Genomic DNA, 17,893 nt, shown 5'->3' with positions numbered 1-17,893 from the left:
ACCACTTTTTGGATAGGAAATATTTCCTAACATCTAACCTGAATATCCCCTGGTGCAACATAGGGGCATTCCCTCTAATCCTATCATTGCTTCTGCAGGAGAAGAGGCTGACCCTCATCTCACCACAACCTCCTTTCAGGTAGTTGTAGAGAGTGATAAGGTCTCCCCTGCGTCTCCTCCTCTGAATTAAACAATTCCAGTTCCCTCACCCACTCCTCATAAGACTTCTGCTCCAGACCTCTCACCAGCTTTGTTGTCCTTCTCTGGACACACTCCTCTCCCCAAGTGCAGCTGTTTCCAACAGTGGATCACTGCACATTGCTACACTGCATGTATTCATTGCAAACATACCCTTGAACTCTTTGTTAACTAGACAAGTTTTTAAAGATAAACATATATGTGGTATTAGATGTATTTTTTTTATCAGACTTCCTAAATATGCATTGTATTAGGCCTCAGTCTCCCATGCTCAAAATTCTGAGGTATACTGTCCCCAGTCAGTATGTGAGTTGAGTCTTTGGTAATTTATGTGTGGCTACTTTGACAATTGAGGAGAACACAGCAGAAGTGCTGCAATGGGAATAAAGTGCAAGGTGAGACTATCCAACCTACCCATGTCTTCATGTTCAGAGGATGAATATCCATGTGAACAGAGAGCACTTGGTACTGAATCAGGGAATCAAGGATCTTTGATGAAGATTACCAAAATGCACTGCCTTCAGTGACTAGTGGAATCATTTAACTCCGTAACAAAGTGGACCCCAAAGATCAAGGCAATTCTGCACCCATATCTCTGCAGTTTTGCAAGTACCTTACTAGGTTTAAACACTAACACACACCTCAAAAAGAAAACTTCTCTATCTTATGCCCCATTTTCAATCTATTCTGCCTTCCTCAAAATAACATCTTTTACCTACCTCACCACCCAGCTCTTCAATTTTATTAGCACAGCTGCCTTCACTCCTAACCAGAGGGCAGGATAAGCCTACAGTTACTGTACACTAAACAGAAACACCTGTGGCTCTCCTTTTTCATATACATTCATATATATACATATATTAGTTATTCTTTCTTTCTTTTTTGTTGTTGTCAGAGCACTAAGTCCATGTTCTGCAAAGGAAAATAAATCCCCATCCTTACATTCTCTCCCACACCCCCCACGTGGCCTTGACAGACAAGCACAGACGGTGCAGCAAATATTTCACTTCACTTTATTTTAAAGAAAAGGAGAGAGGGGGAGAAAGAATTCTTGTGGCATTCCAGAGGTCCCTGGACACTCATTCCAAATGCCTGAGTTGGGCCCTGGGTGAATTTCAGTCTAAAAGAGAACCTGGGTTTCTAGGCAGCCATCCAAACTCAACACAGGAACTTCTTTCTTTCTAAATAAGTTTTAAAAAATTAAGACATAAAGAAAAGGAGAGAAAAGGAAAGAAAGAAAAAAAAACCCATCAGGAAGAGAGAGAAGTTGAGGGAAGAAGAAGCAACCAAGGTAGCAGAAAATGAATGCAACGAGAGGAATCCAATTCTTCTCCTATAATTCCACTTCAGAGTTTTATTTTCAGGAGTCAAAGCTGTAATCATGCTACAAGCAGAGCAGCTAGCCTCATAACCATGAAACAATGGTGTAGAGAAAAAGATCACCTTTCTCTCCTTGGTGACTGCTTCTGTCAGGGTAGAGGAGCTGGGTTTGGAAACTGGTTCTCACAGTGTCTTGCCCACACTGGATCTGTCCATCCTTTGACCATATACACAAGTGAGGGCAACTCTGGCACAAAAGCCCTGGTGATGTGCAGCTCTGTCTTACAGTATTTAGTACCACTGCAGTTGTGCTGAACCAACAGTATGCACAGATCTACTGCAGTTCAATCTATCCAGAGCCTTGGACATCAAAGGAGATGTGCTGCTGGAGAACTTCCTCAACGTGGTTACTGATTCCCAGTGGCTCAGCCCAAGGAAAGCCACAATATCACTGTCTTCTGTCACCTTGCACTTTATCGCGTCAATCAACAATGAGTTATACAGAGAAATTTAGTTAATTGTGAGAGTATTGAATTTCTTACCTCACTCAGCTTAGCCCAGTTGAAGGATTTCAGTGGGTGTGAAGGCTGCGGGATAGACTTCTTCTTCAGGCTGGTACCAGCACTGCTGAAGGTGGTTGTTGAAGGGGGTGGCGCTCCCAAGCTGAAGAAAGGCGGTGCTCCAGGTGGGGGAGGAGGTCCTCCTGGAGGAGGTGGTGGGGCAGGAGGAGGTGGACAGCTGGAGAAAGGCAGAGGAGGTGGTAGCGGGGGCAAATTCTCAGAGGTGAGAGCAGAGGACAGTGCTAGTGGGCCGCCTGGAGGAGGGGGTGGTGGGGCTGGGAAGGAAATGCTGCCCCCTTGCTGGAGAAAAAAAACACACAGAAAAAGAAAGCAAACAGCTTAAAAGGCAAAATAACTCCTTACTGCCAGCTGATGTGATTTTATTATGAGTCTCAAAATATTTGATGTTTTCTTTAAAGCCTCCTGCACTCAAAGCCATGCAATAAAGGGAGGAATCTCAGCTTTCATTTAAGAGAAAGTTTCAAACCCTTGAAGTTGTGGAGAAGAGCTTGAAAAAGGGAACCATAAATGGCTCAGAAAAACAGAAAGCTAGTAAAAGAAGCCAAAATGTATTATTTTATCCTTATGTATGAAGAAAGAGAAAAGTTCAATCTTTGAACTTCTGAACTCCTGGGTTTTAAACCTTAGGGTTTGAAATACATAATAGCTGTCATTAGGCCATCCTAGCACAAAGCTGGAGCAGAAAGGAGAGTAGGGAAGTAACTTCTCAGGGCTATGTCCTGTGGCAGAGAGACAATACTGTGACAGACACGTTACTGGAACAGGATCACTACGCAGTTCCTCCTGTCACTTCTGCAAAGGTCCAAGGAGGCACAAATGCTCCTGAAGCACAATGGGAAACCTCTTTCTTCACTAAAATTACTTACAGATTGGGCAGATTTCTCTCTATTCTATCAAAATAATGATCAGGGCCACCTCACAGTAAAATTTGTGCCTAGAAGAGAACACAGTTCCTCACAAGCTTTGGCATAGAGGGTGACTGAGAAGGAAAGGAGCAGCTCATTCCTGAATTATCCAATCTATACCATCCACTCAGAGATTTTGTTCTCAATTGAAAGATGAGCAGCTGGCTAGACAGACTCTTTCTGTACAAACCACAGAAAGAGCTTCACTCGTAACGTTCTTTTGTTCATCATTCACTAGTTAGCAGGCTTTAAACAAGAATGGGAAGAGTCCCAGTCTCATACCGAGTACTCATTAAGTTGAGCTACCAGGTCATTCATCTGGTCCCTGGCCTGGCGCAGCTCCAAGGATTCTTTCTGCAACTTGTCTTTCATTTTGTTCAGTGTCTTCATCATTTCATCTTTCTCCTGGGTCTTTGTCTCACATTCCCTCTCCTTCTTCTCTAGCTTGCTCATCAGTTCAGCATGATCTAGGAAGAACAGGCAAGCAGGGTTGATGAAATAAATCTCACGAACAAAGAGATGGAGTTTACTCTGAAATAAAGCTGATAAGTCTGTCAGTTCAGCTGGGAATGTGTGATATGGAGAAAAGAAAACAAAGTCTGACTATTCTGACAGCAATCTTCAGCAATCAATACAGCAATGCCCAAATTTCACTTAGATTGCAAAATCATTTCATGTCACTATTGAGGGAAGCCCCATCCTATGAAGCACATAAACTAATTATCATGATACAAAATGTGCTGGAAGGAACAAAGTAGGGTTAGCCCACGAAAGATAACCCAGACAGTCACTTGTGCCTATCTCAGCTTCCCGCTGCTCTGTGAATGGGTCACAGTCTTTCTCTCTTGCCTCCCCAAACACAGAGGATGCACTCACCTTTTCGAAACTTCTCTGCCTGATCCCTCCACTGCTTGACTTCATTCTCATTCACCAGCCTGAAAGATGAAATCAGAACATAAAAATGTGTTCTGAGCTATCCAGTTTGAAAGGCAAGCAGCCATTGTATGTAGTGATCAGCAAAAGACGACCTGGTAAATTTATGCATGTTTAATCAGGATCATGCTAGTGGTCAGTTTGCTTCCAGATCCTGATCACTACTGCAGCCAACAGTTAGTATTATAAAGGTGTCTTGTAGCTCAAAGTCTCACAACGAATAAAGAATGCCTGGGGAACAGACACTGGCATTCTTCTGTCTTCAGGTAATGCCCTAAAAGTGCCAAGTGTATTTACTTCGAAAGTCAAAATTCATGGCTAAAATGATTGTAGCTGTTCTGGGATACAAATTATTCTACCCTTAACACAAGACTGCATTGCCATTTTTTTCTACTTTCCATAGTTCTATATTTTTTTGTTTCTTAAGAGGATAGAGAATGTTTATCTGTTGGGTAATTTATCAGTTACAAGGCAGCGCTCATATCTTATACTGGCACAGCTATTTCCTACTACTGACAGAAAATATGCAGAGCATGCTGGGGGTTGATTAGATATGCAAAATGAGTAGTAGCTATGGAAGCAGAAATGGAAGATCAGGCACAAGGTCTACAAAGGAGTCTGATATCCAAATACACAGAAAGAGATTAACATCAGTGTATTTTTCCATGATGAGAAATCAGTTTAAATTTTGACTCATGACTATAACAGTAGGGACTGGGAGATTTTTAGTACAGGAGAACTTGGTTTCATATGTTCTATAAGAATGCTCTTTCCAGTGGATATTTCAGAAGGGTAACGGGCCACAAATTACCTGCAGAGGCAGATGGATGGGATGGAGACTCCAAAAGTTTGGCTTAAAAAGGACTGAGAACAGGGAAGTTGAGATGAGAGCCAGCTAATGTAGCTAGACTTCTCAAATGATGCATCCTATGGGAAAAAATAATGGTAGAACCCTTGGCCAAGTCAGTGGGTGAGCACATGCAGACATTTTACTGAGGTAAAAAGCTTTATGTGCTAGATGGGTGTTACTTTCAACTATTTCAATTTTTCTAAACTAAGTGCTCATTAATGAGGAATGAGATCCAAGTAGAGAGGACAACATTTTTTGGGAATATCAGTGAAAGCTTTCATCAACATCTTGAAAGAAAAAGGAAAAACAAGGAGGTTTTACTGCACAATCAAGGATATTTTTTTCTGCTCTTCTAGCTATCTTAATATTTAATAGAAATTAGAAGCCAAACACAATAATTCTGCTAGAAAATGCCATCTGGTGGAGTTGTCATTGGAAGGAAACTAGTTATAACACTAGCAAGCCAACAAAAAGCTGTAAATTAGCACAGGAAACTCCTCAGATATTTTATTTCCTAAGTACCTGCATACTTAACATATAGTTACAGCTTTATAACGGAAACAAACAATGCAACTTACATTTTAATTATATTTTTGACATTGAAGTTTTCCAGTGGAGCTATATCTGGATCATCTCCTCGTTCATCTTGAAGAACAATTTGTTGGAGTATTCTGTCTAACAACTGCCACTGCTGAAAATTTCCTCCATTTCTCTTATCTGTATGAAAAATGAGCAACACGTGAGAACTTCCATCTTCACGCTAAAGTGCACAGGTTTACTGACAGATGGGCACTTCCTCCTTTCTGGTCACCATGTTAATCCCATAGGTAGTAAATTACAGAACACTAACGCTGAATTATTGCTGACAGATTAGTTGCAAATACTTAGCATATTGGAACAAATCATAACAGGCATTTGCAACACTGTGCCTGACCTGTACCTTCAGGTTGTGTGATCCTCTTGACAGACAACTCCATCTTGTGCTTTAGATACCTACAGAAGTGATTCTATCACTTATTTTATGCAGCCTGATGGTATTTTACTTTATTTTGCACCTAGGCAACACTATGATCAAGCACAATAAAAAAAGTCAGATGTTCCATCTGTGTACTCTTCTCTGAAAGTCAGTCAAACTCAGCCGATGTGAAAATTTCATACAAATGTGGTCGAAATTTGTGGAAAGAAAATAAATTGAACTAAAGGGATTGATCTTCTGGATTTAGTCAAATTTAGTTGCCATTCATATTGCCAGACCAATACGAAGTTCACCTTAGTTCCCTGGGTTACATAATCTAGACCTTTAAATTATTTCAAATTGCTCCACTGCAATCCTGTTCTATCCTAGAAGGATATCCTTCTGCCACCAAACATTTCAAATCAATACACAAAGCTCAAGTACTGTCTTAAACAATAACAGTAAAGAGACCACTGACAAACAATGGCTAGAATTTATGCAAGGCAGTACTTTCATCTAATCAGTGCCTGAAAACATGCCACAATACCTCCTTCATGTAATTCTCAGTAATTCTCCTTCATGTTGATTTCTCAGTTTGACTGCTCAAGTATGGCTGAAAGTAACCAAAACAAATCCCTTATAACAGGATTAGGGCAGGTAATTCTTCGGTGATCTTGCTGTAACTTTGCTCAGCTGTTGCACTCTGAAAACGTGACTGGATTACTTTATTTCAGTTAACAAGTAGATTCCTATCATCTCTCTTTAAAACAAAAGCCAATGTTATTTTTCATTTTGAGCTCAGGAGCCCTCCACTGACATTTTGCCATAGGACAGCAGCCTGAAGACTTATTGTGGAATTTCCCAGTGACAGAACAGCTTTCTGTACTGTATCGTTTCACCAGAAAAATTCCTCACTGCATTTTGTTAACATTCAAAGTGGTATCTATTTCTGGGAAATCTCTGATCTAAAGCACAACAGCTCTTTTTAAAAGTTTCTAATTTAAAGTCATTATAAGCTCTGTCAGTGACAAACTGGAATGTCTCCAGCTACTTAATTTTATTTGCAAGTGCAGAGAGGTCAAGCTGCTGCTTTAAGTACTACAACAAAATCTGCTGAATGGAATCAGTGCAATACACCAAGTCCCTTAGCCACTGCCAAGTTCTGAATGGAGGACACAAGCAGTGTGTCCTGGTATCTGTGACACTGTGCTCATGCCAAAATTTCACCCATTTCTTCAACACTCCTTCTCCAGAAAACTGTGAGATACTCACATGGCATCTGCAAGCAGTGCTGAAGGATGGATAACAAATAGGGGTAGGCATCCGTGTGCTTCAATCTTTTCTTGATCAGTTCAAACATTTGAGAGGCGCTTTTTGTATCAATGTGGATCTGGAGTGAGGGAAGGTAGTGAAATAATAAATCAGATTAAGAACATGCACAGTAAAAGCTTAACTAGCTGTGAAAGACCGAAGACCAGCAGGCAAGACACAGGCGAGTTTCCAGCAACTGGACTTCTGCAGTCTCTTGCAACATGCAGCTACAAGCCCAGTGAAGAGCTTGTACATAGGTCTTGAGATCGGCATTGATCTACCCCAGAACAGAAAAGTTTTCCAAAGCAAGAGGTTAGAAGGCTAGGAGGCCTCAGTGTGATCAAGAGCTGTTCTGTAATAGCAAAAACGTGAAGGAAAACAAAAAAAAAAAAAAAGAAAGATGTCCCATCCAAAGAAGCATCCAAAATTGAGTTGGATTGGGCACTGATCTTGAGAAAGATGTTGCTGCCCATTTTTAGTTGTTGGATTATATTAAACGCCATTTGATCTTGAAACTATTTGATGACACTATGAAAACCTCTGGGTCCAAGGAAGAAGTTGCACAGAATCACAGTAGACAATTGGCATGGAAACACTTGTTGCTCTGTATCAGCATCTGGTAGGAACTATTCCAAAAAAAGAAAAGAAAAAAAAAAAAAAAGGAAACTACAACTGCTCTGGACCCTGAAGCCCATTACTGTTGCTAGCAGTTGTGAAAACTTTCCTTGTTTTATGCACATCTTCAAATTCCATCCATTTTAAAATACTGGCCCCTCTCTATAGCCTCTGGTGTGACAGTCTTTAGGAGAGTTTCCAGTGATATACTGGAAAAAGTACCAGAGATGAGCCCAAGTTCTGTAAAAAACTCAAAGTCCTGTAAAGGAGATGCCTGAAATTGGAATCATCTGGATCATCAGGACTGCAGGACTGCAAATGTGAGAATAGTGTTGATAGCATCCTCTGCTCCCGAACATTCAGCAAAACATAAAAAAGAAATCTCTGTCAGGACACTTTGCAGAATGCCTGTCTGTGATTATTGTTTTTGTTTCACCAGCGACCCCATACGTTCTAAATGAAAAACAGTGAAAAAAAGAGGACTAGCCAGTCTCAGCATCAAAGCCAATCGCTGCTTTCAGGAAATATAAAAGGGAAGTTGCATCAAGGATCCAAGGAGGGTGTTCAACTTCGGCAAGTTCAAGTACTCCACAGAAAATCTTACCAGGTCAAATCGCTTTGCAAGTTCCAAGTCATCTTCATTTCTGACCATTTCAAAGAAATCTAAGTGCCTAAGGGAAAACAGAAAAATAAAAATCACCAACTGTCATAGCATAACTCAGACTTCAACAAAACATACCACCACAGAGAATGCAATGCTTGGAAATTGGCATGCTTTCTTACATGGAAGTATTGGAATGTATATGCAAGACAACTGACACAGGTCACTAATAGGCCAAAATGAATAATCAAAGGAGGTAAAAATGCTCTTTAATCCTTAATGCTAAATCCTAAAATGCTTGTCACCGTGTTGAGGTAAGGGGAGTTGCAGTGGAAAAAACAATTATTATCCATAAAACTTCTAACAAAATAATTTGAAGGTGTCATTTAATGTTATTTTTCATGCAACAACAAAGCCATATGAAGCTGCTACCAATTCTCCCTTTTGCCTTTTTCAAATTTCTTTTTCTGAATGTCATCCTCAGCTTAGAAAAAGAACAATTCATGAAATCCTTGCCACACTCACTGCCAATTTAGTATGTGCATTTTCTACTCCATCTGCTGATTTTAATTTTAAAGACAATTATTTCTTTTGTCTTTTAAAGGGAGTCAGTTTTAGGGAGAGACAGAAACAGCTTGGTGCTTGAATGTGAAACTCAAAAAGAGGAGAGCTTTTAAGAAGATCTTTCTGTGATCAGTGACTGTTCTCAGAGAACATTTCTTACCTGTCAAGTGTTGCATTCTCATGCTCCCTTAGCTTGTCAATGACAGGTTGAATTCCCAGCATTAGAAACTCGTATCGTAGGTGTAATCGGAATTCTAAATTGTCCTTATAAAGAGAAGAAAAAGAATTTACTAAGTTCCAGAACTGTTCATTAAATTTAAAATGATTCACTTATATCTTAAATTCTTCCCTTTCTAATATCCTCTTTCCTGACACCAAATTCACAGGATGATTACAGGATTTCAGTAAGTTAAGTAAAACATGAATGTCTTTGCCTCTGTTTCTCTTAAGATTACTGTTCTCCTGTATCTACAATGAGTTCTGCAAGTCTAGCCAGAACAGCACACTCTATGTTTCAAAAAGAACAAAAGGTATGGGTCCTTAACATGCTAGTCAATTAGAAACCTATCTCCTGCTTAGAGATGAACAGAACTACAGTTCTTTCTCATAGTTTATATATATATCTGTCATAAAATCACCAGAAACTCTGGTGAACTTGACACCTTCATACAGGATTGTGAAGGGTGGCTGCAGATAGAGCACTCTGCCAGACAGAGCTCTTACAAGCTTGTTGCCTACTGTGGTTTAGCCAGAAAAAAAAAAGCCAAACTTTTAGTGACACTTCAGTTTTAGTGAATCAAAATCAGTTTAAACTATCCTCCATATTTATTGTGACTGAAAACCAAGAAACTGACTTTACTGAACTCAGACTTTTTTTAAAATTAATACACTTGGGGTTTGACTTTAAGTCAAAACATGTTAACATTTTAAAATATTTCTGCAGGTAAACCAAGAAGTTTTTTGAAAGGCTGATTATCAAGGAGATAAATGCTTTGCAGTTCTTACAAAAACAAAAAATGCCACAATCATTTCAGTGCAAGTAGTCAGCTATCTTAGAAGAATTAGAAGAGGCTGGGAATTAAATAACATGGAAGACAAGTGTAATAATGAACTTGACAATTCAGCATTATTTTCCACAAAGTACATCCATTCACACAACATTTGTGACTTAATCTACTAGCCACTTCCAGAGTAAATGAATTCAAGCATGACATTTGAGATGGAATTTCTGGGACAGTGACTTACCTCACCAGCACCAGCATTCAAAACAGCATTGATAAAGGACATGATAGCTGTTTTGAGATTTACTTCATCTCGATATCGCCCCATGCTTCGGTCTAGCTCATTCAACAATGTCTAAAACAGAACAACAGGCTAGGTTAGAGGATGTAGTCTTATTTCTTGGACTATTTTGCTTACTGCTCATGGTTCTGTGAACAGTCATCTTCTGATTTACTATATACTTGCTTAAAGATATAACTTTATTCAGTGATGATTGTTAGCAGTCTTGTCCAGCCACATCACAATAACAAATGAAGAATAGAGATGGGAATAAAATGCTCATGAGATCCTAATTAAAAACAAAGGTTTTTTTTTTTTTTTTTTTTTTTGTTTGTTTGTTTGTTTTTAAACAAGCTATTGGAGAAAAAGCAGATGCCTTTACAGTTCCTGCCAACATGATCTAAGAAAACAGCAAAATTGTGTCCTCCCTCATATTAGTTAACTTCATACAGAAGTTTATACATAGAGGATAACATCAACAGATTCATTCTCTTTACTCACAGCACTCAAGTAACTTTCACTATTTTCTTGGATTTCAGCAGAATAGGTTGCACTTGTGTAGGCACAGGGAGAAAATTCTAAAGAAAAGCTGTCTTTTATTTCTCTATAAGAAGATTTGCATTTATTTCTCTATTGGAAGATTTCTTGGAAGATTTCTCCTTGCTCCTTCACTTACAACCATTTCACACGAAATAGACAATTACTGGCCTCTTGGTCAAGTCCTTTTAAGGATTTGCAAATAACAGGAATATCCTCAAGTCCAAAGTTATTACAGCTTAAGGGTAAATTACTGAATTCAAGTGGAAGTGCAGCTGAACTCCAGTTTTCTTTGTTACATCTCCCTGTTAATGAAATATCAGGGGTATTCAACACTTGGGGGTATCTCATACAGAAATGCTCTTGACGTAATCTCTGCATACATGTAGATACATCATCATAATCTCATTAACACCTCAAGACAGAAAGAGAGGGGGAAAAGATAAATAGCTTGTTAACCTCTGCCATATGCAGTCTATTTCAGATTAATTCCAACCAAATATTTACTGAAGAGTTTATATATATAAGAACTGATTAGCTACAGAAGCAATTCTACTTATGGATTTGTGCTGATATCTGCGAATCTGCTCTTCACAGCAGATCTTCTCTGATCAGTTCATTATTCTAAAAATTATTTTCTTTACCAGAAGAGTAATAAACTCCACTTGAGCTCTGTCAGTTTAATTGTATGGATCTAGCATTATTAATAAAAAACCCCACTCGTGTTTGTTTTGGTGATGTACTACTGATGGAATACTTTTCCCAGGAAGTTTTGGCCACAAAAAGAGAAAGAGGATAAAAATAACATTTTAGAGTTCAGCTCAGCAGATTCATCTAAACAGAATTTTGAAGCTAAGATGCTGAGTAAAGAAGTTCATTTTCCTTTAGTCTTCAGTTCCTGACTACTGAAAGTGTTCATTCATAGCAAAATTTTTCCCAAGCTAGTCACCAGTTTCATAGGTCTATCTTGTTTCCTGTAGAAAATGGACATCATTGTGGAAATATGTCTTCAGAAGCACAGGGAATATCCTCCAGGACATCCCATGGGGAAAGAATACGTTCCTGGCTTCATGTGAAACCTCTGCTTGTTTTTCTGTGAAAATCTTTTGATCTATCATACACTACTGACAGCTGTTCTTATATCTGAGCACAGAATGTTTAACTTCTCTCCCAACTTCACTGGATTTCATAAATTCCTTTTCCTGCAACTTCTAGATTGCCCAGTTGGCAATTGTGAATTCCTGGTGTTTGAACTTCCACCATGTCCATGACTTTCTAGTAGTTGTATTAAGGCCAAATACACAGGTTGTTCCAAAAGTAATGCCTCCTATTTATTTCCTTGAAAACTACAACAGATACTGTAAGCATAATAACACCATCTGAGAGCAAATTCTCAACTCTGTCTCTAACATTATTTTTCAATATTTTCATCATGGTGACTATAGCTTGCAATATGCACACTGTTGCTCAGCTCTAGAAAGAAACACTGTAAGGTCAGGCAATTTCTAAAGATTGGATTCCACACCCACGCATGGCTGAATTCCAATATCTCCAACTCTTTGCAAATGGTTGAGGTTCAAGTCTTCACTTGTGAACATTTCCTTCACCACACCTCTTGGCAGCCAGTTCTGTGGACTAATTGATCTTATGGTTGTAAAGGTTTTTCCTACCATTTAAGCAAAACTTTCCTTGCTTAATCTCATTATTCCTCATCACTGACAGCCAGTAAGGACTCATTCAATCTGCAGAAAACCTCAAAAGGCTTTGGATGAGCCCTGAGGGGTAGAAGCAAATCAAATTGGAATACAGGACTTTAACTTGTTCCTCTTTAGCTCCTTTACTACAATTCTGATTCGATCAGATTTCTCTCTGCAGATCATGCTCTGTACTGACATTGCTTAATACAAACCAGGCAATGGGGCTACGGAAGGAATGTTTCTAATCTCCACCTTTTCAACTGACAATATCAAACTACATTTCTTCACCTTCAGCTTTACAATTTCTAGCAGCATTATGGAGGAAAACAGAGTATTCTGTCCAAAGTAACACAGTTAATATTTTCTCCAGCAAATTAAGTCAGCCCCTTCCAGTATGCATCAAACACCTAACTGAACTCTATCTGAATGAGTATTCAGACAGCACACTGGGCTGGAAGGATACAAGTATATCCTGAAATATCTTTCTGGGTCACTACAGCATTATAATTTTGCAACATTGGTTTATCTCAAAACCCCGTATGTTAAAAAGTACATATTATACAACATCATAACACCACGCATTCACTTCACAAGATAGATGAGGGAAAACAGCAAAGCAATAATTTTGAAATGCAACCAATTAGGGAAGAGCAACACTGTGGTCCTTTCAGAGTGAAGATCAGTCAGTTTGGACTATATGATCTTTCAAAGTCCCCTCCAAGTGACCTGTTTTATTTTACATGGCGTAATGCAGACATTAACAATACTGAAGTCAGAACCTTTATCCTCAGTTTCCACAGCATTTTAGAGATCTTCACCTTCGCAAGAAGGCACCCAAGAAACTAAAGATGCAGCAACACTCGCATGGTCAAACAGTGAGCTAGTGACAATTTTGAAGACATAAGATGGAAAAGACAGTGAGGACACCAAGAGTGCATCCTACTAACTCTACTCTTTCTGCTTTGAGGGTTTATTGTTTCAGTTTCCAAATTTTTCTTTCATCTCTCTTCTTTAAGGAGCAGAGTAAGATTTGTAGGCAAATAAGCACATTCAAATGAAAATTGGACAAAGCAAAGGCAGAACTTCTCCAAATTGCCTCAGGAAGGAGATTTAAGGAATGTCTTTCTATTACTGTGGTATTTGAGTAAAGATGGAATTAAAGGAAGAGTTACTTCAGGAAGACGGGCAACCTAAAAGGAGGGTAAAAAACTAAAGAAGGCAAAGGGATCATCTCAGACAAGAAGCTATGACAAATGTAAGAAAATAGGAATAGTCACAACAGGAAGTAAATAGACAGATTATAGAAACTTTTTGCAAGTCCAAGAAAAACCTGATTTTGACAACCCTATGAACACATTGAATAGAGGAAATACAGGGTGAAGTCGTAGTTCTCAAAGGCTTTCATTTGAGGGAGGACCAATATCTCAACAGGGAAGTAAGTTCTGGAGAACCTCCAGTATCTGTAACACAACTCCAGCTGAAAGCTGAGGACTGAATTGAAAATTGCAGTCAGACACACAGATGACATGCTGGCAGTTTAGAAAGAGGCAACAAGTACATCAGAGATTCCTCTCATAGCCAAATGTAAAACTTTGTTGTGGGAGAACTTCCATGATTATGAAGGGCTACCTACCTCTTCTGGCTTCATTAAAAAACAAAAACAAACAAACAAACAAAAAAAAAAAAAAAACAAAAAACAACCAACAAACCAAACAGCTAACCCTTGCGAAAAACAAGGACAACCTTTCCAAAACATTACAGCATCACAGTTTTAGAACAGTAATCTTTAGCTGTTGTGATCGAGTGAAATTTAATTACACTGACTAGGATTACGGCTGCTTATATCACACAGAAATTTCTCTGTAATATGGATTTTAACTTTAGATGCACAAGTATAAAACTGCAAGTTCCTTATTGAAATAGGGAGAGTTATAGCAATACACAGCCAATGTAAGTGCAGTTAGGACTGCATCTGAAGTCTCAACTTTCCTTCTCTACTAATTGCTAGTTGATGATTCTTCTTATTGTTCTTGGCTAGCTGTAACAAATAGTGCTTAGAACAGTGAGCAACAACAGCTTAACATTCAACTAAACATGCAATTTTTTATAGAACAATGTTTAACGTATAATTTGTTCATCATTTCACCATACTTGAGCATGTGCAAGTTGGAAATAAACAGTGTTCCAATCCAAAGCTGTTACCAGAAAGTTATCTAGAAGGTCAGGTTTTAAACAGTTGCCAGCAAATAGAAGTGCACTTTTCTTCCTCACTCTTACAAAACAAGACAAAACAGTAGTAAAACCATACAGCCTCCAACTTAATTAGTGGTTAGAACTCCAGAAATGTCATCAGGTTAGAGAATGAACAGATTAGTAACTTTCATCTAACTTAGTGATCCCTCTTTTTTAAGGTAAAACACAAGAGATTTTAAATTAGTGTCAATGACAAGCAATCAGGTGTTGGGAAAAAAAGAAAATGTAATGATAACCTATTTGAAGAGAAACGTTGCCTTTCTTCTGCCTAGCTGTACTGCAACATGCACACTATAAAAACAGTCCTTGCAGAAATGCATTATATCGACTATTTCTGTCAAAGCATCCTTCCCTTACCTGGAATCTTGTTCTCTCTGCAGCATAGACCTGGTAGTGAAGCATGGCTTGCAAGACTTTCTTATGACCGTCTGGTACCAAGCAGACAGCCCCTAGGATCTCCAAAACAGCAATCTTGGTCTTGATGTTCTCAGTCCGTAAGCTTTGGGAGATGATGTTGATACTCTCTGGATGAGCCAGGACATGAGCCCGTCCTTGGGAGTTGTTCATCAGTGCCTTGATACACCCTATAACGGATGTGTGTATACGGCTTTCTGAGGTCTCGTAGTCCATGCTTTTCAGGAAGTTCAGCAAACAGCTCAGACCATCCAGCTCAATGAATCTCATCACAAACCTGAAAAAATACGCAGGGAAAAGAACAAAACCAAACTAAAGGTAAAGAAAATTGGTTTATTCAAAAGATATTCAACTCTGTGATCCCAGCATATGCAAAAGCTGGGTTTAAATATCTGGAAATTATCCTGTGATCTTAAGAGACAAAAAAAAAAAAAAAAAAAAAAAGAGGAATCAGAGATTCTCTCACTCTTTTTCTGTGACTATCAACTGTAATGACTCGGGAGTTAAGAGTCCACACTTTGAACCCACAATATATGTATAGGAGTGTATTACATGCAAGAGGCATATAAGAGCCTCTGAAGAGGCCTTGGCTGCATTATTTTATTTTGAAGATGTATACTAAACATGCACCACTGCCAATATGCCATAGCAAAATGCACTGTAAAAGCATCATAAATTGAAGAAATATAGAATCATTCAGTTACCAAATTACACATCAAAATCTAAACGTACACTGAAATGTTTATATTGACTATTATGTTGTTTCTACTCCATTCTACCATTAAAGTCACCTTTATTAAGAGTAAAATCATGGAAATTGAAGATAGAAATAATATAGGGAAAATGTCATGAATAAGCTTAAAGAATTAACCAAGGTTACAAGACAAACAAAAAAAAAAACCAAACACAATACTAGTCCGTTCAGGCATTCTACTAGAACGAGTTACAGAAATTGATGGAGTTAGATAAATCCATTCAAACTGATCATTTTTGCAATGTTTCATTTAGAATTTGCATACTTCAAAATGGGGATGCAAAAACGTGAAACAGGCTGCAAATCATTTCTCTAGACTAATTTGTTTACCTCTGCTTCTTCTAGAAGGTCATTAATGTACCTTTTCAGAATGCCTGAGCACAGAACCACGTGAATTAAACTTGAATTTTCAGTCCACCAAAAGGTACACCAACAATAGTAATTCCACAACCACCCCATGGTGGTCATGTGGACCTCAAACACATGAAAAGTTGTTAACAACTGTAATCCATGTAAGAAATTAAGAGTACTTTATGTCTGAAGCTCAGAGCTTTTACCCAACCCCTCTTTCTCCTTAATCAATACTTCAATACTTCCCTAATGTACTACCCTTCTCTTGTAAGATGTTTTTTCTAATATCCATCAAGTATGGAAGCACCATATTGAAAGACTTCCAGCATTTCAGTGATCTCTGTTAATGTTTCTGCAACAGCAATACAAAGCTGAGGCATACTTATTTATTTCTTGGATAAAATGAAATTTACACACATGGTGCACTGGTGGATACACCCCACACCATATAAGAACTACATGAGAGTTATACTCGTTCTGCTGATGGATTTGCCAACTTTCAGCTTATTCAGGCCTGCAAACCAGAAACATGGCAAAGACTGGTGCTTTCAGCAAAGCTTCAGTCTGAGGTTTGGATTTTGTTCAAAACTGAATTTCAAAGTGAATATCAGAGTAAGAGCAAGAACACACAGGAACACATGAATAGTAAAAACAAAGTTTACCTGAAATGTGAATGTCTGTAAGATAGCCTGCAAAGTTTCGCACAGGTCTGACTGCACATTTTTTGGATGCATCCTCTTGACTACCCTAACAAATCATAGAAGCAAAAGCCCCTGTGCCTCCAGGTTACATGGTGGGATCACATATTGTGCACTAGGAGTTTATTAAGTCATTAAAGTTTGTTTCTTAAGTGGTTATAGAAAGATCAACAGTTCAATTTCTGTAATGCTGCTGGCATGCAAAGCACATTCATGGCTAAAATAGATGCTAAGGATAAAATGGGAACCAAAATAAGCACAAACTCAATTTGTTACCAAACAATGTGAAGCCATTGACTTTACTGCACTTCTCTAACCTTGGGCTTCAAAAGTTGAGTAGATCTTTGCCTAGGTGATGGGAGGACCAGTTGAAATTTGCTTTGCTCCTCCTCGTTTCTAAAGGTCAGTTCTATGGATTTGCCATACACATGAACCACTCAAACACACACACACACACAGAACCAAAAAAACAGAAACCAGTCATTTTGCTTGTTCTTCGCAGTTTCATGGCTGAGAGAAGACTCAGGGTGGATACCTTTCCAAAGACATGGAATCAGAGAATCATTTGAGTTGGAAAGGACCTCAAAAGTCATCTAGTCCAACTCCCAAAAAAAGAAAACATCCTAAAGAAGCAGCTGAACAAACGGTCTCTAAAGTCAACATTCAGATGAAACGCCTGCTCTTATGACAAGACATACAAGACATTAGAAATTTCATGTATTTTGGCCTTCTTTTTGACTGTGAACAAAATGTGAAATGCACAAAAATCACACTGTCCCAATTAAATACAATCCCTTACTAAATTCACTGGCAGAGCAATTTTTCTATGCCTTTTTGGATGAGGTCATTCCAAAGACAGAAAGGTGCAAGGAAGTGGTACATGTCACAGACTTTGATTAATGACATAATTTAAAACAATGCCGGCATTTTCCTGTACTCTTCCTAGTTTAGAGAGCACACAGTGAGCTGCATTACTCAATAGGAAGCACAACCAAGTACCTTTGCAGTTCAGCTGACATCAGAAGCAGTAATCAAATGATGATTTTCACCTTCCTTTCCCAAAACACTTAGTCCT

At 38.6% G+C, this 17,893-nt stretch overlaps 1 protein-coding gene across 4 annotated transcripts in view; it reads right to left on the bottom strand.

The window, feature by feature from the left end:
* DAAM2 (dishevelled associated activator of morphogenesis 2) overlaps nt 1-17,893 on the bottom strand; it is a 185,667-nt gene that overhangs the window by 38,953 nt on the left and 128,821 nt on the right. For all 4 annotated transcript variants that reach the window (XM_048935124.1, XM_048935123.1, XM_048935122.1 and 1 more), the window contains exons 6-14: nt 14,959-15,292; nt 10,079-10,189; nt 8,994-9,097; nt 8,273-8,339; nt 7,015-7,132; nt 5,366-5,504; nt 3,881-3,939; nt 3,287-3,471; nt 2,061-2,378 (exon numbers count right to left, since the gene is read on the bottom strand). In XM_048935124.1, coding sequence (XP_048791081.1) covers nt 2,061-2,378; nt 3,287-3,471; nt 3,881-3,939; nt 5,366-5,504; nt 7,015-7,132; nt 8,273-8,339; nt 8,994-9,097; nt 10,079-10,189; nt 14,959-15,292 — 1,435 coding nt within the window. The remainder of the gene's footprint in view (nt 1-2,060; nt 2,379-3,286; nt 3,472-3,880; nt 3,940-5,365; nt 5,505-7,014; nt 7,133-8,272; nt 8,340-8,993; nt 9,098-10,078; nt 10,190-14,958; nt 15,293-17,893) is intronic.

Source organism: Lagopus muta, chromosome 2 (assembly GCF_023343835.1).
Source record: "Lagopus muta isolate bLagMut1 chromosome 2, bLagMut1 primary, whole genome shotgun sequence".
Taxonomy (NCBI): Eukaryota; Metazoa; Chordata; class Aves; order Galliformes; family Phasianidae; genus Lagopus; species Lagopus muta.
This window is presented reverse-complemented; position numbering and strand designations above follow the sequence as displayed.